Source organism: Etheostoma cragini, chromosome 7 (assembly GCF_013103735.1).
Source record: "Etheostoma cragini isolate CJK2018 chromosome 7, CSU_Ecrag_1.0, whole genome shotgun sequence".
In the NCBI taxonomy this organism is placed as follows: domain Eukaryota; kingdom Metazoa; phylum Chordata; class Actinopteri; order Perciformes; family Percidae; genus Etheostoma; species Etheostoma cragini.
In genome coordinates, this window is record NC_048413.1 from 11,009,447 (window position 1) to 11,032,378 (window position 22,932).

The 22,932-nt window shown below is 39.7% G+C and overlaps 1 protein-coding gene across 2 annotated transcripts; it reads right to left on the reverse strand.

Annotated features, from left to right (window-relative positions):
* Positions 1-11,924: 11,924 nt before the first annotated feature.
* LOC117948221 (excitatory amino acid transporter 3-like) lies at positions 11,925-21,448 on the reverse strand. Of its 2 annotated transcripts, none has more exons than XM_034877768.1 (14): positions 21,296-21,448; positions 20,961-21,050; positions 19,562-19,702; positions 18,771-18,863; positions 17,870-17,987; positions 17,703-17,745; positions 17,558-17,620; positions 17,263-17,444; positions 14,635-14,745; positions 14,403-14,525; positions 14,084-14,275; positions 12,474-12,608; positions 12,266-12,374; positions 11,925-12,116 (listed from the first exon to the last, which is right to left on the reverse strand). In XM_034877768.1, exons 2-14 carry the CDS (start codon positions 21,040-21,042, stop codon positions 12,093-12,095), a joined length of 1,416 nt encoding a protein of 471 aa, XP_034733659.1. In that variant the 5' UTR covers positions 21,043-21,050; positions 21,296-21,448; the 3' UTR covers positions 11,925-12,092. The 2 variants fall into 2 exon arrangements, with proteins under 2 accessions (XP_034733659.1, XP_034733660.1); XM_034877769.1 differs by lacking the exon at positions 21,296-21,448 and adding an exon at positions 21,229-21,293.
* Between the last annotated feature and the right edge of the window lie 1,484 nt (positions 21,449-22,932).

Sequence of the window (22,932 nt, forward strand, 5' to 3'; positions counted from 1 at the left end):
ACAATACATACATACATACATTCATTCATTCATTCATTCATTCATACAGACATACATACATGCACACCTGGACTTAAGTTCACACCTGGTCACTTTATCACTTTAACACTGGACTCAACACTGACACTTTAATAATAATTCATGGTCTTTTCTTTGTTTATTTGACAAATGTTCTTAATGTTGTTATTATTAATATTATTGTTATTTTGTTGTCTATAAACTGTCCTTTTTATCTCTTTTTTATCTCTTTTTTTGGCAAAAACTGCTGCTGGAATTTTCAATTTCCTCGTGAGAGTCATCCCAAAAGGATCAATAAAGAGAAGTCTAAGTCTAAGTCTAAGTCTAAAGAATTACTGAAATTGTTGGGTATTTGTAAATTACAGAGTGTGGTCTAGACCTACTCTATGGGTAAAGAGTCTTTAGATAACTTGTTCTATAAATGAAATGTAATTTAATTTAATTGAAAGAGCAACATCATTTATTTAGAACTGTGTTTCTGGCCACCAGCTATATGTAATTCCAACATTAACTCTCTTTAGCTCTGTTTTTGGTCTTTATACTCCTGAGGGAAACATCTGGTGCTTAAGCTGCTGAGAGCTCCTCAATGTTTCCCAGCTTGTTGCTAACTGTGTCTGCCATGGATGGATGGATGGAGTAGTTTATTAATCCCAGCAGGCTTTTTTTCTCCTTCTTTGATATGACTCCAAATATGAAATAAAAGAGTCTGCACAAATAGATCTAATCTCCGATGTAAATTGAATTATTAGACAACTGGGTCATTTTAAGTTAGTAAGATGGCTTGATTAAATAAAAGGTGGTGCAGACTTGCCAGGTCCTAAAATTTAAATTAAACATGCCAATTCATAAAACTTAAATCAGGAAAGAGCTTTAAAATACATAATAAATCTGGCAGCCGTGCACATCCTCTCCAGTGCTCAAACTGAGTTTCCAAAAAAGGATCCCACCAAGACATTGCCCCAAAGTACAAAAAACACAGTTTCTTTCTTTGAGCCTGCACAACAGAAAGGGCTTAGTTCTAGCATGATGTACAGAATTAATATTAACTGGTGTGAAGCTTTTTTTGGTTTGGAGGTAGTTTGGGTCACTCTGTATAAGTTACCAGAGAAAACTTATTTGCTGTGACAACTGCTCTACGGCTCTTTCCAGTTGGATTGTCACTTGGCTTCCAGGGTTTAAAGTCTTCAACACATTTTTGTATGATCATTCCAGGCTGCTGACCAGACTCATTCTCTCAATACAGCACATTGCATGATTTGGGCAAATATAGTGTTTCCAGTGGAGTAGATGATACGAGTAGATTAGTGAGTTTTACATCAGTTTAGTTGAGCTGCTCTAAAAAGCAAAGCATTTTTAAAGCGAGAAATAGTTCAGCACAGTGAACTCTCAGAGCAAAATCTGTTCATGTTTGAGGGGGGGAGCAACTCCTTCAAACCCATAGACCGTTAATTAACGGTCTATGTTCAAACCCCTATCGCCGGGATTGAAAGTGCCTCCCTCTGCCACCTCCCCCCATTGACATGACAGAGGCAAAGAGTTACCGGTTGGCATTGTGGAAGTTCCATTAAAGCAACACTCTTTGGTCCCCCTACAGGTTGTCTGTAGGGGGGACTGAAGATTGAAAAGTTAGATATTATTGCTATAGGCCAAGAGGAATGCTGTTGGCCAAGTAGTTCCTTTCACACCCTCTTCAGCTTTTTCCACAGGTTTTTCTGGTCAAAACCTCAGTGAGGTTGAAGGAACACCTGAGTGACATTACATACAGTAAGATAGGCAAGAAGCCCCTCCATTTATATAATATGCAAAATGTAAATAATAATAATAATATTAACACTGTCTTTCTTTGTTATAACAATCGCTAACATATTTTGAAAATGGAAGATGATAGTTGAGACAGACAGGAAATGAGGGGAGAGAGAGGATTAAGGCTTCCCACAATGAGTGGTTAGAAGTGAAATGGGACGTTGCAGTTAAACGACATGCAGCTTAACCACTCAGCCGCCAGTCATCCGTGTGCAAGCATGCAAACAGGAAAATAGTTTGTGGTCTGTGTTTATCCCAAACCAAAATATCTCTAACGTGTCTTATCCAATTTGCTAAAACTTAGTGTGTCAACAGTCAGCCAATGAGCTGTACATTTATTTTTCACAATGTTATTTACACAATTAAGTCCGACAACATGTATGTCTTGGCCAATTGATAACCTAATTACAGGGCTGCCCTAATTGTGCGCCAGCTGTCCCATTATCAAAATGCTTAAATGTGTGAGGACCTTATTTGTATCAGCTCTGCAATAACATGACATTTGGGGAAAAACCACAGTGAAGGGGTGATTTTTTTAATTTTCTTTTACTTTGTGTCTGTTCACATCATGTTCTCTGAAACCATCTGTTCGTCTTGTGCTGGAAATCCTTTCAGAACCTCTTACATTGTGGACTTTAGAAGTACTCAGACTAAGCAGTCATGAGTAGAACAATACATGTATTTGACATATGGTTACAGGCTGTTAAAAGTCAATGCATTATGCACCGGAATGCACGCTATGCACACTCTTTTGAGGAAGAGGAACTCTCTCCTCAGGCTCATAATCAAGGCTCTCTCTCTCTCTCTCTCTCTCTCTCTCTCTCTCTCTCTCTCTCCAGATGCCCCATCTGCTTTGATGCTGAAAAGGCTCTTTGGCCATTCTCCAGGACCATGAGAAAAAAAAAAGAATGTGTCTTGTGGCTAATGAATTAAATGTGCAGGAAATCTAAATGTTATGTGTCTAATCCAAAATCAAGACATACAAAAGCACTTTAGTTTTTGTTTTCAACATGTCTAATCCATATGATGATTAATACAGTGCTAAATTACAAGGAACTTGGGACATCTGAACTATTGCATGTTTTGGTTTCAGGTCATCGAATGGATGTCAGTATTATTAGTTGTGGGGTAGAGTGCGGTAGAACTAGACCTTTTCTCAAAATACAATTCAGTTTTTTTTTAAGCAATAGTTCACAATCCAATACGCTTCATTTTCTCACAGAAGATTAAATGAAAAGATTGATACCATGATGTTGTGTCTTTACATTAAATATAGAATATTACTTCATTTTATCTAGAGGTCCCATGGCATGAAAATTTCACTTTATAAGTTTTTTTTAACATTAATATGATTCATATCATATTCACATATAGAAAATGTTAATGTTTGCCCCTTATGATGTCATAAGGGGCAAGGTTACCTTCCCTTTCTCTACAATGCCCGGCCAGAGATTTTAACCCACCCATGAGGGAGAAACATCATGGCTTTCAAATGAGCAACGTGGCACTTGGTCAAAGCCACACCCCCAGCCTTCATCTTGCCCCTCATCCTGCCCCACCCCCCTCCTCAAAAGCTAGAGACTTAGAAATGGCACATCCTAAGAAAATCTCATTGTGGGATTGTGTGAGCATCCAAAGAGCACCATGTCAGGGGACCTTTGAACAACAACTCGGCGTAGCTCTGTTGTTTGTAAATCTGGAGTGCTGTCAGTTGCGAGAAAAATGAAAAAATTGATGCTGCCGACAACGTGTTATCCCCCTGCTCCCCCTAACACCAAACAGGTTTAAACAGGGCAAGTTTTACACAGTTTTTTATTCTCTAAACATGTTGAAAATGTCTATAAAAGTGCCTACCCATGTGGTGTGATTCCTTCCAAGTGAACACAGTGAATACGACTGCAGTAGGTGTGAAAGAAAAGCATGAAAGTAATGCTAATTCAGCTCTGTTTAGTTCCTGTCCCCCCTGTGTTGAGGATTTTAAAGAGATATGCGTCCAACTCATAATGTAGGTATGGCTTCAAAGAGAAAAACCTGCAGTGGGTGAAGGAACAGGCAGAAAGAAGATCTCCTTCACCTTAGTGCCCTGTGGCAGTTGGAACCAGGGTTTAATGGTCTGCTTTCTACAGAGTAAAAGATGACAGACTGCACGTAGGGTCATCTACCGTTTCACATGCTTCTTAATCATGTTGCCCAAAGCCATCTGGCTCTACTTTGCTCAGCGTGCAGCAGCGATCCCTGCTCCTCCCCGCAGCCACCCACTGAGCAGATATCTTGAATTTACTGATGCTGTGCCCAAAAATATGACTGTGATTACTGTTTGTTGCGGATGTTACATAAGGCTGTAAGCCAGTCATTAGGAAAGATGTTTTTAAACATTTCTGAAATCTGTGTTTGGCACTTGCCGGCCTCTTAGTAAATGATGATCATGGTTGTGGTGTCATATTTATCTACATTTCACCTTTCCTCTTACATTATAGCCTGCAGTCCATTTCCAATCCATGGAGGCTTGTGAATTTTCTTTTGCTACCTATAAAATCAATACAAATTAGGTGACATTGCCATTTACCACACATGTTTTAAAAGTGACGTCCACTTGCTATGCATTCAAAACTCATTTTGAGATGTATCTCTGACTGTTGCATGACTAACTTTGGATTATGTTTTTTTTTTTTTTTTAACATCGGTTTCACTTTAGATAACACACTTGCTGGTTGCATAATGGGTGTGTTGCGATGCTTCTTTTGTGCTTACGTCCGGATCACTGATGTTGTTCTGTATCACTGCCAGCCCCATTTACAAGTCAGAAGATGAGAAGTTCAAAAATTATTTATCTGGTTCATCTGTTTTTGGTCTGTTGTCACCAGCAACATGTTTTAGTATATAGTATCTGATAATTCACTGACAGTGTTGAGTTTGTAAAGTGGTTCATCAAATGACAAAAAGGCATAGAAGCAGTAAATTGTTCTTTTTATATTTAATTTCCCTTTGATGAGGTTTTTGTGGCTTTTCGTGAAACAATACACAGATGAAAAGATGTATCTTATCCATGCCAACTTGGGTACGATAGCCTAGCTCATCCAAAATGAGTGTTCAAATTAAAATTCCAGTGTGCTGTCATGAGGGAAGAAAAGTAAAAGCCCCAAGGCAGAAACTCATAGGAAGCAGATGTCAAAGAAGACAGAATAAAATCCTTAAAAGAAGTTTGACAAGGAACTGACATATAATATAAGTATGCGTGCCTGCACTATGAGTAACACAGTACTGAGTACTGGTAATTCACATTAATAAAAAGTTGCATATAATCAACTGTGATTAGCCCGAGAATTAGCTGACACAGTCTGTGTCGCCATCTGTTGGTCATCAGCCAGCACAGCAGGACCTCTCCTCTCAAATCTAAACAGCAGAGAATTCGGACAAACAGTGTCACATTCCACAAGACCTGGACATTAGTATCCTGTCTGTAATAAAATGCCTTTTAAAGCCCTAAAATTAACTTTGTCAGAGAATCACTCACATTTAAGATTGTCAAGCCTCATCTTACGCTCAGCAACAATGCAAATAAGCATTTTTTCACAAAATCTCAAACTACACCTTAGCTACCTGAACAAGTATTTTTGTATGACTACTTTTTATATAATGAGCAAAGCCGGACCTGAATGGCCAAAAGGAAAAGCAAAAAGACTTTGAGACTTGAGAAAACTGACGACGCTGACGTTACTCCAAACCTGGAAGAAGTTAGGAACAACCCTATTGACATGCGGGACGTGGATGAAACTTGCGGACAAGAAAAAGATGGTGTCTGGTTTGAGGCAAGTCCAGACGCACAAATTGACTCTGAGACCCTTGCAACTCCACTTCCAGAAACTCCGTTAAAACCTCCAACAAAAAAGGTAAAACGTGACAACAGAGAGACTGCTGACATTTTAGAAGTCATCCTTGTGTTTTCTGAGAAAACGTGATGAGACTTTTCGTAAAATCTCTGCTATAGAAAGAAAAAATGCCGGACTCAACTTTGAAACAAATGGAAAAGTTAACCTTGACCTTTCAGCAGCTTACTTTGGTCAGCATTTTGGTTTGGTTACTAGGTTACAGCGGGGGGGGGGACTCTCCTATACACTCTAGAGAAGACCTGCAACATAATATGGCATGCAGAGTTCTTCATAATATTGAACTGGAGAACAGGGTGCCATTCGATACAGCCAGATGACCCTATGCAAAGAGATCCGTGGGCACAACTGCCACCTTTGGGGGCTCTACAAAGGAGAAAGGAGAATTATGCGCTTTTATATTTAGAAAGTGCTATCTTCAAGGCAAGACTACTTCGCTACTACATCGCTTTCAGTGTGTCATTAATGACCAGAAGTGAACAATTTATTTCACCCATTCACCTGCAAATTTCCGCCTGTCTCTCCAAGACTTTAGCAATTCATTCTGAGGCCCATGGTGGTGGACCAGGACGGGGTGAAGACCAGCGATCGTCTGTATACTGCTCTGCGGAATCCTGAGCACTGGTGCTTGGTTCTGACTGATCCACAACAGGAATTCCCCTGACGGAGGGAGACCTGATAAGTGAGGCCAGTCGCTCCTCAGCTGGTTTTAATGTCACGTTGGGGGTCTGACTGGCCTCCTCCTGTCTGGTTTTGGCTGCGCCTCATTGAAGCAAGACATTTTTGTGGCCAGTTTCATGTTGGACCACTTTTTCTTGACCTTATTGGAAATCTGAATATATATTATATATTTATATATAATTATTTAAGTGTAGAAAATGTATTACTTATTGGATAATTAAATATTCAAACCTCTGCAGAAACGCTGTTGACTGAAGCAGTAACCTCAGTCTTGATACTTTGATGCCTGATTTTAAACGCCCAAAAAAACCAAGCGGTTTGCTTCCACCTGAGACATACCCGCCTCTATTTCTGCCTCAGGGAAATTCTTTTCTTTTCTTTTGGCTGATGTTGCTTATCCATGTCGTAAAAATTCCTAACCCTTAAGCGTAATGTTTAAATTACCATTCTCACGCTCTAATTGGTGTGATACAAACGTTTCATGAAGCCTGTCATAAGGGGATTTCTGCGCTCATATCTGTGCTGGTTTCTACGTTTGGTTGATAAAAGACAGCTGCGTTCTGACTCCCTCCCAACTACGGTGATCCGCAGCCCTCCGGTGCAGATAACCCGGAGTGCGGGACAGGAAGTCAAGGACAGAAACAAAATAAAACATCCGGTTAATTTTCAGAACAAAACGGGCCGTGCTCACGGCGGATAATATTTCCCTGCACTAGGCCCTACACCTTGAAAACACAGCACAGAGTTTTTTCCCCATCTACTCCTCTGAATGGAAACAAACTGGTTTTGTGGTTCTATTCTACATGAATTTGCGAGATCCGTGGGTTCTTGAAACCTCAGCTGTCAGTCATGGCCGCAGCCACAACAAATCTGGACCTGGTGGGTATTGACGGACGGCAGAGCCATTACGCAGCAGAGCCGATTCACAGCTGTTACGCATCCGGTGAAAATTGGGGGTCAGTTATGTCTCCATGTTGTTTGTTTCATTTTGTTTGCTATAACATTGGACTCCTTGGCAGTCAACGTATGTCTGTGATGCAACGTATCCTAGGCAATAGCCATAGTTGGGTGGTCATTTATATGAACTTACATTGCTAAGACAAGGTGTAGTTAAGCCGAGGCTTAAGTTTGTGAAGTCAATTCTGTAGTGACTATTTTGTCCTAAGTTTGTGCCTTGTTTGTGACTGGGGGACATCTTTGACGCTTGTTTGTTCCAAAAAAAACAAAAAGAAATATCCAAGAGAGTAAAGTTGAAAACTATTTAGTCCTTTAGTACAACAGATCCTTTTTCCGGTAACTAAAATAGAAATCAGACTGAATAATTCTAACTAAAGAACATAAAAAAGGAGCAGCGGTTTCATGCAACTTTGTAACAAGGTCAAAAAGCTCCCAGCCAGCCACGCCTCCAACCCGTCACCTTCCTATTTATGCCTTTTGACCTGTAGAGGGAACAACTTAAGAAGAATAGGGCAAACATTATGATAAATAATTAAACAAAAGAAATGGTTGAAGAATGGCAACTACTCAACCGGCCCCTAATTGTATTTGACAAACAAAACAATTAGTAGAATACATCAAAATAGGAGCCTTGAATTAATTATTTTACCATTATAATAAATATGAAAGCAAAAAATAAAATACTAGGCCATCGTCATCTGGATTATCTAGATCTTTTCTTCATCTCCTTCCAATATCAGGCATAATTTAGTGACTGGCCTTTCTAAGATGTTGTTCTGGGTCTTGAGTTTCACAGAGCACACCAGTCCTTTTCAGTCAGAGAAAACTTTAATCATTCAGCCCAAAATCCAAGAACCTCCTGTGGAAGTTGGATCCACCACCATCACGACATCTCCACACTGAAAGTTCCTTCTTTGATGTTTTTGATGTCCACTTTTGACGCTCTTGGAGCAGCAGTTATTCTAGTGTCCAGAAGAGGTTTGACAAGTGTTGAACCAGCCTCCAGCTAATTGCCTCTACTTTAAACAAGAATATCAGGAGCATCCTCTAGGGTTTGCTGTTTAAAAACAGAACAGAGAACTTGTCTGGTGGATCTTATCGGCCTTTCCCATATGCCTCCTTGATGGGATGCGCCTGGTGGGTTAAATGTCCACTTTATGCCTTTGTCTCTGAGTGTTTTCTTTATTTTGTCTTAAGTTTATTGCAGCGAAGGACTTTTGCAGTAACTTTTTCGCGCCAACAAAGTTGGTTCCATTGTGCTTTACTTGTCCCCTCCAGCAAACAAAAGGTCTCACAGCGTTGATGCATGAGCTTGTGTCCAAGGAGCTAGCCACTTCAATTTGAACAGCTCTGCTGGTCATGCAAGTGAATAGCACGCCATGTCTCTTTGCTAGTGATCTTCCTCTTTTAATTTGGAAAGGCCCAGAATAGTCCAACCCCGGTGTTGGTAAAGGGGGGTGAGTCGTGCTGAAGTCTTTCCAGCGTTAGATCGGACATCTTTTGTTCTCCAACTCTGGCTCTGTGTTTTCTGCACACAACACATTTGGTCAGAATCTTTCTGGCAGCGGAATTAGCATTTACTATCCAATATTTTTTGCAGAGTTCATACAGCATATTATAGGCTTAGTATAGACATTTGGTGCAACCGGCTCTTGGGCTAGAGCACCTCAACCTGCTTTATAAAAACAACTTGAAAATCTCACTTTTTCTAATATGGGACCTTAAACAAAGGGTAATAAAATTGGACATATATTTGGACTTACATGCAAATATTATATAAATGTAGCTTGTAGCTACAGGTATTAGGGGACCAGATAAGTGCTTTTTTTTAGGGAAATCGTTCACTTGTGGATACAAGTACAAAAATTGGCAACGTTACTCAGTGTGTTGTGCTCTGTTAGCCATCGCCAAACAAATGTCATGTTATTGTCATGTCATGCCATTTTACTTTCCACCATAGCCAAATTATTTATTTTGCATATCGCCTGAACAAAACATTGAACTGCATAAAGGGTGATGTCTACCCCTATTTGGTGATGGTCAACAATTACAATGATACCACACACAACATGAATGTAGGCTTCTAGACAGCTGTGGTCGCCATTTTGATATAGTCATAACCAAATTAGTATTTTTCATCATATTTCTTGAACCAAACATGATAAATCACAAGAGGGGATATTTACCCCTATGTTCTGATGGTAAAGAATTACAATGAAGTCATATTCAACTTCATGAAATATTGATTTCACTAGTTAAGTTGTCGGACTGGGGCTCTGGGGGAGGCAAGGTTTGTATCCTCAGGATCAGCAGAATCATTTTTAACAGGCTCAAGCACCACTAAACATAAACACCCTCAGATAGCCCAGGAGTTTCAGAGTGAAACATTTGTTGTGCACAAATCAAGCGGAGAGTTCTCTGCAATGGTTATATACCAAGCTTATGAACAGGCCTATGCTGTCATCAAGGGAAGTGGGGGTGCAATAGGTCTGACTGAAGATCCATCAGCCCTAAGAAGGTGGATGGTAGCTGGAAGAAGAAGAACCCAAACTTCATGAGTTAATCAAGACTTGCATGAACCAGGCAGTTGACTATATAGGGATATGCAACGGAATGAAGAACAACCGGGTCGTCATGGGTCCAGTTGTCAAATGACTGTGAGCTCCGTGGTGGCAAACTGTTCACCAATGCTTACCCATCAATAATGATGGTTTCTGCTCTGGTTCATTGTCAGGGTTTTGACAAGAGACTCAAGGATGGTCAGCCAGCTGAGATTTCTTTCCACTGTGGCGCTTTCCACCGTCACTCAAGGCAGTAAGGAATGGCTGATTCTAATGTCGAAAGAACAACTTCAGATCACACTCTCTGCTTTGGCATGAAATAAACAGTTTGGAGAAGAGCTGGCAGTGGTCCTTCAGCACCTTTTTTCTTCAAAGAATTGACAAAGGCTCGTTCCTGATGGAAGAAGTTTTCTCGCCGAGCCCATACACAGTGGCGGACCTTGAATCCTATAAAGGTTTGGAGGCCTATAACCAGATGTTGTGTGGATGGGTGAGGGAGACGCAGTATCAAGTCATCGATGGCCGTTGTGTTGTGAAGGCCAAAGTAAGTAATGCAATAACAACTTTAATCAACCTAATCTTAACTGCAGGATATCATTGTGGTACTCAAGGTGTAGCCAAGTGACTCTCAATTGTTAAGTTTTTTTTAATTTCAAAGACATCTAGTTTGCAATATACACCGTACATTATCTGACTTGGTTTCATAATTTCTTTTTAATTACTTCCAGCATTCCTCTCTCTGGTTTTTAATAACTTTTAAAAGTCGATACAATCCCAAATGTTTTTCTTGGTCTGACCTCTTGGTGTCACCTAAAACACGGCAATAATTAACCATTTTGCTTGACAACGTTCGGGATCTACTTCTGTGCTTTGTTGTTATGCAGAGTACCTCTGATATGGCAACCTCCGATATGATGACATGTCGTGAAATCCCTCTATAGCTCAACAATGACCGCCCACTCTTTTTAACGGCTCTGGTTCCACAAGTTCACCCCTCAATATGACCATTGACGTTTCATTAAATGTTTAAGAGTTTAAAGCCTGGAACCAAGCCAACCATCTCCGAGATGAATTGTGGCCATACAACATTTGATTAGGCGCAAAATAACATTTTGAACGTAAAAAAAAAGACAAAGGGACAAGACTGTGTACGGAACTGTTATAGGCTTCTATGGTAGAAGCTTGCTCTATCTGTTTTTATGGTTTAAATTATTGCAATCAATAACCTTAAGGAGAAAATGAATGGGATTTTACTTCTGGAACCACACTGTTGAACTCTATATTGTAATAAGCAGGCAAAGGCACACATACTGTATCCACAGAAGGTGTATGTTTAAGTCATCTTTGGTTTCTAGGTCACTAGTTTTTCATGGACAAAATGCTTCTGTGCTCTATTGGTCTGTGTAACAAAACTACAGTAACATGTGTATGAATGTGCTGTTATGTTGTTGGACAAAAATAACCAGAGACCTTCCAAACCAAATACTACAATCTGTGGTCTAAAGCAACTTTCCAAAAAGTTGAAGTCTGCTATTTGGATAACAGAATGTACCCTTGTACACACACACACACGCATGCATGCCCACAAGCACGCACACACACACACACACACACACACAAACACACACACACACACACACACAAACACACAGATTTATAGACACAAGTGTTTGGGTGGTCTATGAGATGCTGGAAGGGATTTACATTTTCGTGTTTTTCTTTTCTAAATAGTTCCTTATTGACATGAATTTGTTGTATTGAGACATTTGTTGATGAACTTATTTATGTTTGACAAAGTGACTGTCTCAAGTGTTGTGCTTCTCAGTATAAAAACAATGTGTTTGTCAGGCTAAATTATGTAACTTAGGCACTGTCTCTTTGTAGTCTTAGTAGTCAGACAAACTGGGCGTCATTTCAGAGACACTAGACCTTTTGTCTTGGAGAAGGGGGTTGGTTTCTTTGATATAATTGTAATAATTGATGTGAGATTGCATTAATGTACTATTTTGAGGATTTCTATGAGTACTAACAATGTCTTTATTGACGGCATTGCCCTGATGCAATATGGTTACTAGGCATGTCTTAACTTAAATTCCTTGTTGTTCCAAGTGATGCCTTTTAGAAACCGGAGCAGTTGACTTTCTGTCAACTTCCTGGTGTCTGGGGACCTCGGGGCTGCGCACTTTTAGTGTCCTTCACCCAAGATTTCCTGAATGACATATGGATGTAAATCAGAGTATGACATGTTACATCTGTGGCCAAGGAGCAGACACGCCTGATGCTTCATTTAACTCACATACTCCGACAAGCTGCTACTGTAAACTATGTGCCTTGTTCATGTGTCATGTTTCACTTTACCGTGACCTGCCATGGGCCCATTTCTTCCAGTTCCTTTCTTGACATATGTTCAACAATCCCAACGCCAATGCAGTCTCCCAGGACATTGACAGCAGTGCTGCCGCGATCTCTGAAAGACACAGACCAAAGAGTAGAGGATATGTGCGTCTTCAAGCTGTGCTTTTCGCTCAGGTGTAGTAATCCCTGCCTAAGCACAGGTTAAACTTACAGAAGCCACTCTAAAACCATCAAAAGAGACACGTCCCTCACAGGAATCCCAATGACTGTCAAAATGAAGAGGGTGATGGCTGTTCCTGTGGCAGGGATCCCTGCTTCTCCAACACTAGACACTGATACAGTCGCACTGCAGAGGAAACACAGAATCAGTGATCACCAGAGTGGACTTACTGAAGTAATTCACCAGCTTATAAATAACCCATAATGTAAATTTTTTTCATGCTGTCTATCACATACTTGTAAAGATTGTCCTGTGTCATGTTCCACAATGTTTGTTTGTTAATTTAAAACCGTCTTCCCCAGATTTCTTTTTCAAACAGTCCCACATTATGGTTCTATAATGAGCCAGAGATTCTAAGGGTGTTTTCAGAGCTATAGTTTGTTTGCTTTGGCCAGAATTAGGAGATGAGTTTGTAAACTTGGAGCGTTTTCCCATATGGTTTGGTTTCTTTTCCAACTGAAAAATACATTTGAACCAAAATAAATGTGAGGGCACTTTTTACTCTGCTTATTGGTCAGATGGGGCTGGGGCTGGAGCAAGAAATGAAATACAGGAAGAAGGTCCTGGTGCATATTCCTCTCTCACATCTCAATGGTCAAACTAGCTAATTTCATTGAAAACATTTTCCAGCTTCACAAGCAGCGTTACTACATCTGCTCTGCTCGCCGAGACTCCACTCTACACTGCCTGTGTGACTGTTTCCAACTTAAGCGTCGGCTGGTTTTACCACCAAAGACCAGTGACAGCAAACGGCTAAAGTTTGCGTGCCCTGCACCATCGCAGATGCAAAGCAGACCTGACTACAGGAGCCGCTTACCTCAACTTTGCAGAGTACACTTGTTAGTTAGGTCTGATCGCATTCTTACTACAAACAAACTGTACCAAAGTGTATCAGAGTTTGTGTGTAGCCACACAGGTCTCGGTCCAGTTGTTTTAGTCTGCACCCGAGTGCAATTAATGGATCCACACCTGCCAAAACAAACTAAACTAAAAAGGGTAAATGCTCCAGGGTTCAGGTCAACCAAACTAAACAAGGTAGGTGTGAAAATGCCCAAAGACTTTGTGTTAAACACAATACTTTTGTGTTCCTACAACACCAACAGAGCAGCATGTCCGTGGTGTGAATGCAGTGAGGGATCTACGGACTTATCTACAAACTCACATTTCAAAAAGAAAGCAGTGTCGAAGAGAAAATACGAGCGATAATCAACAACCTACTGTCAGCTGAGCAGAGCGAAAAAGCAGCCATCAGAAACCTATGCAGCACCACTCACATTTTGCTTGCCACTTGACATACATACTATGCAGCTATGTGCTTCTATAACATGTCACAGTAGCTCAAGACCAGCACTATCCAGCTACCGATCAGTTAGAGATGTTGGATCAGCCACTTCCTCTAAGCTGGCGACTCATTACTGTATGCTAGCAATCAACTGGCTGATCCACTGAAAATATTATTTTACAATATGGGAAGAACAACATACTAGAACGATTGTGCAATGCATCATTTTAACATATTTAGTGTGTTACTTATAGCATAAGATTTATCTTCACTTCTTAATAACAGAGCAAGTGAGAAATAATATTTGATTGTGACTTACGCAAGGGTAATTATCTGGCTCCAGCTCAGTATCATGTTGTTGAGTTGAGCAATGAAAACTGCTGCCGCCACTTCATAAAGGGCTGTTCCGTCCAAGTTGACATTATGTCCAATCGGCAGCATGAAGCGAGTGATTCTTTTGTCAATCTTGATTACGTCCTCACAACATCGGAAAGTCTCTGGATAGGAATAGCTTAAAGACAAAGTGTACTCTGTTGTTAGTTCCTAAATATCTATAAATTCTCTAGTTTTTAATGTAAATCCTCTTGTGATACTATTTTGTTCAACGCTCACACAGGTTCATGTTTTACTTCTCTTACCTGCGCGACACAAGGAATGACTCCTTTAAAGCAGGATAAACGCCCTTGATGATAGAAAAGGGGTTCCGTCTCACAATTATGAGATAGATCAGTGGTAGGACTACTACTGCGTGGATGATGAGCCTTAGAAAGAGCAAAACAATAATTAGTGGATACTGAGCATACCAAACGAAAGGAGCAAATACTGTTTATTTATCATGCAAAAGAGCTAAAAGTGAGAAAGAGAACATACCCGCTAACAACCACTGCTATGAACATTAAAAGGCTGAAGACAGTCTCGTATTTGTCCCAAACATCAATAACGTAGCTTGCGGTCATGAAGAACAATCCTATTGGCAAGAAGCTGGAATAAAAAAACAAAATCATGGGAATACTTCAAAAACTTCTTAAAACTACATTGTGTAAGAATTTCTTCCATCTAGTGTTGAGATCATATATTGCAATCAACTTTCTCTCGCCACGCAGTTCAAAGTACACTACCGGTCAAAAGTTTAGGGTCAGTGCATGTCAGAGAGTGGCTTCACCACACGCGCGCCATCCAACAGAAAGGAGAGAGAAAAGAGACTGCTGCGATCCGGAGGGTGATTAACTAGTTGGGATTTGGTGTGTGCAAAGCAGCTCCAATGTTCACTCTTTTTTCTCATGACGACAGTCTCTTGCCCTGTTCAATAACCATTTTCTTTTTCTGGGCAAATAAGAAGACTCCTGTTCCTGAAATTTGGATTTTGAATATGTGTGGTCCTCCGTGTTTCCTTCTTCAAACCTGCCGGGACCGGGAAGCAACAATACCAATTAGCGCCAGCTGTGAGTAATCACGCCAAAGGCGGAGCAGTATAGCCTGTATGTCCCTTACCGGCTAAGGTATTGCAAGATGGCGCCTGACTACGGAGAGTCTACCCCAGTTCATGCAAGCGCAAATGTGAAATCTCAAGTCAATAGGAATACTTGAAAGTGATGGTGGTGGTCAATAATCATCAAAATGTTGAACGGGCAACACAGATTTTTATAATGAACAACTACAAATGTTACACAATGTAGGTTTAATGGAAAGAGTAATAACTTTTTTAATTCCTTTTTTATTGCTCATTTTCAGGTTCATAATTGTATTTAGAGGTTATATAGAATAGTTAGAATTAGAATTAGAATAGTTTTACATGGTTTAATTTTCAAAAAACACCATATATTTGATGTACTGCAAATTGCTGCAGCTCTGCTTTTCACCGCTTTTGAGCTCTCTGTTTTAGCTACAGAGTGAGACATCTCACTTATTTTCCTTTGTTGTGAGTAGCACATGCTCAGTACCTAGGTAAGGACTACTAGCCAGTCAGAAGCAGAGGAGGGTGTGCCCTGACAGTACCTAGGTAAGGACTACTACCCTTACCTAGGTACTGTCAGGGCACACCCTGACAGTACAGTTTTGCTTTGGGCAAAATTGGGCATTTTCACTTTGTAAACCCATGACGTGCACAAAAAAGATACATAACAATAAAGGAAAGGGGAAATGCCAAAAATGATTATATTAGCACTTTAAAGCACCCTAACATGAAATAGAAAATAGAACTTATATACCTTATTGATGCTAATACAAGACAACTCTGATTATAAAATGACGCCCCCCCCAAACGCATTGAAAAAAACAAGGTATACTTTAAACAAAATCATATGTAGTGATAGACCAATTTATTGGCTGGCCGATATGTTGGGTATAAATTGATATTTGAGTTTTTACATGTATCGATAGGCATGATACTCGGCTCAGGCTTTCTGCAATCATTTTTCCCCCTCATTATTTACAGACGGGCATCCACACAAAAAAAACAATTGCAGTGTGGCAGCATTTTGAATAAATATTGTTTACCTACTTGTTCTTACTTGTTCTACCTCGCCTGTTTTTACTATTTGTTAAATATTGTAAATGTTCCTTTTTTAAATTAGGACTTATTAGGAGGGTCTCAACTTTTGGGAGCAAAAGCAGTATCTACTCCAAATATCTGCTCAAGAAAACCAGCAGCCTGTATCGGTCATTGGCTCAGGCTGATGAGAAAAAAAAATCCATATTGGTCGATCCCTAATAATAATATCTTTTATATGGAAGTGTCAAATTCAAATTAACTGTGCATGTTTCCAAGGTCTTCCGCTGAATGACTGCTCTGGTAATGGGCATCCCATCGTTCTGTTTTTCAGCCACGTAAACACACTCTCCTGTCAGTTTCTAGGAAGTGGCCGCTTTAGGGGCCACAGTAAGGTTTTCCATGGCTGTCTGCATTGTTAGACGTGTATCATCTCCATGACACTGCTCGTTACACTTTCGTTCTAACGTGTGAAAACACACTTTATTTCTCTGATTCACTGCTTTGTTCTAACGCCGCTGGGCACTCCCTCTCTTCAGTCTCTCTCTACCAAATGACGTTACCGTGCTTTCAGGCAATCACTGAGGCTCTGTCTAAAACTCAGCCATTTCGACCAGCTGTTTGTAACATTAAAATAAAATGGATTATGAATCATTTTATTTCTATAGTTTACAGCTGACTTTACTAGCTGACGTCTCAATTGGCTGTAGAAACAGGTGACGTCTGCCTCTGCGACTTGAACAGCTGAATCGCAGCACGACCATCAGCTGGCTGATGTCCAGCTGAGACTTTGTTCCAGACGACTGCTGTGTCTCTCTATGTTTCAGGCCCTGGCACTAGCTAGCTGGGAGGGGTGGTGACTCGCTCATTTACTTGTTTTGTGTTGTTGGCAACATCTGTTGTTGTGAGTCTAACCCATAAAAAAGTCTAGACCCCAAATATAAGACAAACCAACTTTTTCTGACGTATTTCCGCGGGTGGGGAAATACTTGCGTGCTGTTTCACCTTACCCGATTATAATGTGAACCACATGTTTAACGGCATCGTGAACTGCGGCATTGATGTCCACAACGAGTTGCCCTGCTTCTCCCATTGACCTGAGGGCCACTCCAAAAATAACAGAGCAGACAATAAGGCCCAGAGCGTTGAGTCCCTCAACATGTCTACCCACCAGACGCACTGCTTCTCTTGTCTGAAACAAGATGAGAAACTGGTTGTATGAAACTGGAGTGAGAATGGTCTGATGGACACTTCAGCTATCAACAATTATCAATGGTATAGTGACACACTGGGAAAGGTGTTTACCAATTCCTGGCCAGAAGTTTCATCGAATTCATTAATTGCAAGCACCACCTTCTGAGTCTTGTACTAAATATTAGAAAAACATCACATCATTAACCACACTTAATGGTCTCCTTCATATATCCCATACCGGTGTGATAAAACATACCTGTTGAAAGCTAGCCTGAACCAGATTGTTTGGCACCATGTTTCTATAAAGGGTAAAGAAAAAACACACACACATCCACCGTCATAAAATGGATGAATTAAATCAGTCAGCTTGTAAATGTTGACAAATCTGAAAAGAAATGCAAAAAAACAAAACTTTCTTCTCACCTTATTAGATCCAACAAGGCATCGACTTCGGAGAAGGCATGTTCATCATCATCATCCTCATCTTTCACACGGCCACTGAGAGGGACCCCAGGCTTCACCAACAGTGACATTGTTAATCCTACAGCACATAATCCAGGGGTGAACACAGGAAGCAAAAATCCAACAAGAAACGCCAGATGTTCCGCCAGAGGTTCCGCCAGAGGTCCCTTGCCTTAGACTACTCCATTTTTTTCAGGAAAACAACAACTTTGCAAACAACTTTGAGCTAGCAAGCTACAAACTAAAAAAGTTTTTGAAGGCAAATTATTATTGACTATTTACCATTTTTTACCAGGTTAGTCTCACTGAGATGTAACTTCTCTTTTTCAAGAGAGGCCAAGATAGCTGAACAAAGTTACATGTAACAATAATTTAAAATTACAAAACAAAGACAAAAGAGGCAAAGACAACTCAAGTGGGTTTCAATTAAATAACGGTGCCATCAATTAAAACATTTGCACATTACTGATTACAAAAATTGCCATGTAAATTGTAGTCAGTAATGGATTACATTTCAAAGTAATCTGACGCAACCCTGAATACAACAGTCCTACAACAAACCCTACATTCATTATGTGTAGTATATATGTATATATACTATATGTATATATGTACTATACTATGTGTATATGTTCAGTTTTGTAAGGTGGTGCTGTTGAATTAAATGCTGACAGGCATTTCTATTATTTTGTCATCAACACAAACTACATCATTTAAAATGATCATACAGTTAAAGCAACCCCTCTTAAAAACTGAACATCATAACCTTCCTGAAGGTAGGATTTACTACATTACTTTGAGTTTAGTGTACATAAAAAAATTAGCAAGTGAGTGTATATTCTTTGTATTGTATTTCTCTTACCTATAGTAACAGACAGAAGAGTGGTTGAGATAAAGTATACTGCTGTACGTATGGAGATTTTTCTGGAGATGCCAACAACCCGACTACAAACTCCTATTTAAAAAAATAAGAAAAAAAAGGGTTAGAGCATCAATAAAATAATTTATGAGCGTTAGATCATTGTACATCATAATCACAGTTAGGACAACACAGTCAGTCAGCTACTGTTGGTTATCTTATATCTCTGTGAGGGTCATTTCTTAAAACATGTATCTGTCTAAATTGTAAGAAATCAATGTCAACTTTGTCAATTATTAGTAGAGATGGTCCGATACTATTTTTTGCTCGCCGATACCGATCCTGATACCTGAACTTGTGTATTGGCCGATACCGAGTACTGATCTGTTACCAGTGTGTCATTTATTTGATTATGTTTTAACAAATGTATACTACTATCCCTGTATTAATGTGATTTGACTTCTATCTTGGTTGTCGGTCTAACTCAGGTTAAACTCTTTGTGAAACATGAACAAACACAAACAATGAACGCCACAGAACGTTCTTTTATTATCCTGTTTGACAGTCAGTTATAACAGAAAAAGAACATAAATAAACGACTTTAACATAGATTTTCTTTACGGCTTTATTATGTGGTATGGGATTGTGCATAAACTCCAGTAATTCCTGATACCAGCATTTTCAGCAGTATTTGAGGTGATACAGATACTTGTATCAGTATCGGAACATCTCTAATTATTTGCATTATGAATTTTTGAACTGCTGACAGCATCATAAATACACCTTTGGCTTACCTTGTATCACATTTGACACAATGAGTGGAATGGTCACCAAATGAAACATCCGCACAAGTATTTCTCCTGGGAAACTGATGTACTCCATATCAGTAGGTGTCAAGGTGACGTATACCTTCAGAATCACGCCCAAAAGAATGCCTGCAAGACGGTGGAAATTAGAACTTCAATACAGAAAAAGGCTTCCAAATTGCTGAGAATAGAAATGTAGGCTAACAGAAGCTAAGCCAACCAAGTTTGGTGCCCTTGTAGTTGCACAAATAACACAACAATAACGATACAATATCAGATTATGACACAATGATTTATAGCTCTGTCAGGTATACATCTAGACTCTGGGGACATTGGCGCTCCTGTTTGTATATTACAGATGAAGGTTGTTAACCTTTTATTAATTTATAAATTGTACTGTATATTTATTGCTATGTTTATAAATGTTGTCATCTTTAATGTACTATGGACTTTTTTAATTTGTGTCCTGAATAAAGTAATTATTATTATTATTATTATTATTATTATTATTATTATTATTGACCAAACTAAACTGCATGTCAAACTAAATAAATAATATATCATAATTTATCACCTGGTTGTTCTGTGTTGTCAGAGCCCCACAAACTGTTTTATAGGCCTATTTTGTGTTGAATTGATGTCCTCTGTATCCAAACATGCTCATATTACAACACTTTATGTCCACAAGACAGATACAGAATGCCACAGTGTAAAAAACAAAAAAGAAACACACAGAACAACTGTCACAAATTGCACAAATACATTTTTTTTGTATGATGCTGTTCTCAAACATATCCAGTCTGCACATACACATACATTTATATTAAGGTTCCCAATCAGTGCCGTACAATGGGCACATTTACCCGGATGAGCAAGACATTTGACAAGCACTAGTGTCTTAGCACACGCAATATAGTCCTCACAATTCGAAAGCTAGAACAAAATAAAGCATGTTGTAATTTTACAAACTTGAGTCATTTGTGCAAAGTTTCGTACTGTAGTAAGAATGGTTGACTATGCGGTGCATATGATCTTCAAAACCAAACACAAGTGTAGTGTTGGGTCATATTGTGCTGTCTCTGTTTGAGCAAATGCATAAGATCGATACAGTATTTAACGTTAGGTATCATTGTTGTGCTAAGTTCCAGCTGAGAGTTGCATCCACAAGATAAAAAATAATACTGGCAAAATACTGTTTAAAAATTATATAATAGTCTGTGTCAGATTCTTCAACTATGATAAATCATCATAATTTTAGAACGTTTGTAATAATCAATGTTTGAATTGTTGCTGTCCGAGTGAATGCAATTTTGTTTGCAGGAATGCAACTTGGTACACAACATAAAAATAGTGCTAAACCACCATCATAGTAGCTTATACCACTTACCCATTATAATAGCAAAAAGGCTGTACGCGGCTAACTGATTCTTCTTGTGGAAAGAGCTACAACAGGCTCTGGCGCGGTCCATTTTCACGTCTAAAAGACAAACAAACTCACATTAGCTAGCTAGTGAGCTAGCTACAAGCTAGCAACAGTTACCGTGATTCTTTTAACGGTTGTCCTGAAAATGTAATGTTACTTGGCTAATTTAAATTATTAAACACGGATGACGTGAATCTGTAGACTATAACGGTATTTTAAAAGCAATACTCACAAATACAACGTAACGTTAGATGATAAATGTAGCTATAATGGCTAACGTTAGCCAGCTAGCTACTTACCTCTCTGGTCTCTGCTTTATTGTTTGGTTCTAAAGCTAAGTCAGTTACAGTCGTTGGTGATGGAACATTAGCTATGTTTCGTAGCTAACGTTACAAAAGATAACAGAATATAGAACGCGATAAAAAGAAATCTGTCAACTGTAGTAAAGACTACAAGACTCTCACAGATTGTGGCACAAACTGTAGCTATGTATATACATACACACACACACACACACAAGAGAACAAGTATTTTATACAGAAGTCTACACTGCAGATTTTTCAGGTTTTACAACTCATAAAGCAGGTAGAGGTCTATAATTTTGACCATAGGTGCACGTCAACTGTGAGAGACAGAATCTAAAACAAGAAATTAATCAAAAAGAAAGAAGAAAAAAAATCAAGAAAATCACATTGATTTTTAAATAATTAATTTGTATTTTAATGCATGACTTAAGTATTTGATACATCAGGAAAGCAAAACTTAATATTTGATACAGAAACCTTTGTTTGCATTACATAGATCATACGTTTTCTGTAGTTCTCTACCAGGTTTCCACACACTGCAACAGGGATTTGGCGCACTCCTCCAGGCAGACCTCCATATCCTTCAGGTTTCGAGGCTGTCGATGGGCAATACGGACTTCAAGCTCCCACCAAAGATTTTCTATTGGGTACAGGTATGGAGACTGGCTAGGCCACTCAAAGACTTTGAGATGCTTTTTAACGGAGCCACTCCATACTTGCCCTGGCGCTGGCTGTGTATTTCGGGTTGTTATGCTGCAAGACCCAGCCACAACTCATCTTCAATGCTCTTACTGAGGGAAGGTGGTTGTTGGCCAAGATCGCGATACATGGTCCCATCCATCCTCCCCACAACACGGTGCAGTCGTCCTGTCCCCTTTGCAGAAAAGCATCCACAAAGAATGATGTTTCCACCTCCATGCTTCACGGTTGTGTTGGTGTTCTTGGGGTTGTACTGATCCTTCTTCTTCCTCCAAACACAGTGAGTAGAGTTTGGACCAAAAAGCTTTATTTTTGTCTCATCAAGCCAGATGACCTTCTCCCATTCCTCTTCTGGATCATCCAGATGGTCATTGGCAAACTTCAGACAGGCCTGGACCTGCGCTGGCTTGAGCAGGGGGACCCTGCGTGTGTTGCAGGATTTTAATCCATGATAGCGTAATGTGTTACTAATGGTGTTCTTTGAGACTGTGGTCCCAGCTCTCTTCAGGTCATTGACCAGGTCCTACTGTATAGTTCCAGGCTCATCCCTCACCTTCATCATGATCATTGATGCCCCAGTAGGTGAGTTCTTGCATGGAGCCCCAGACCCCAGGCCTCTTGAACTTCTTCCATTTTCTAATAATTGCACCAACAATTGTTGCCTTCTCACCAAGCTGCTTGCCTATTATCCTGTAGCCCATCCCAGCCTTGTGCAGGTCTACAATTTTATCCCTGACGTCCTTACACAGCTTTCTGGTCTTGGCCATTGGGGAGCGGCTGGGGTCTGTTTGATTGGGTGTGTAGACAGGTGTCTTTTATACAGGTAACAAGTTCAAACTGGTGCAGGTAATGAGTGGAGAACCGGAGGGCTTCTTAGAGAAATGTCTTACTGGTTGGTAGGTGATCAAATTCTTAGAGTCATCTCCTCAATG

Bases quoted from the DNA above. Each gene is read 5' to 3' on its own strand.
- LOC117948221 (XM_034877768.1), bottom strand. From the start codon at position 21,042: ATGGACCGCGCCAGAGCCTGTTGTAGCTCTTTCCACAAGAAGAATCAG. The intron at 17,988-18,770 runs GTAAGAGAAATA...TATGTGCTGTAG, and splicing joins TCTTCTGTCTGTTACTATAG to GATTAACAATGTCACTGTTG. The intron at 12,117-12,265 runs GTAAAGTGAAAC...TATGTCATTCAG, and splicing joins TGGGCCCATGGCAGGTCACG to GAAATCTTGGGTGAAGGACA.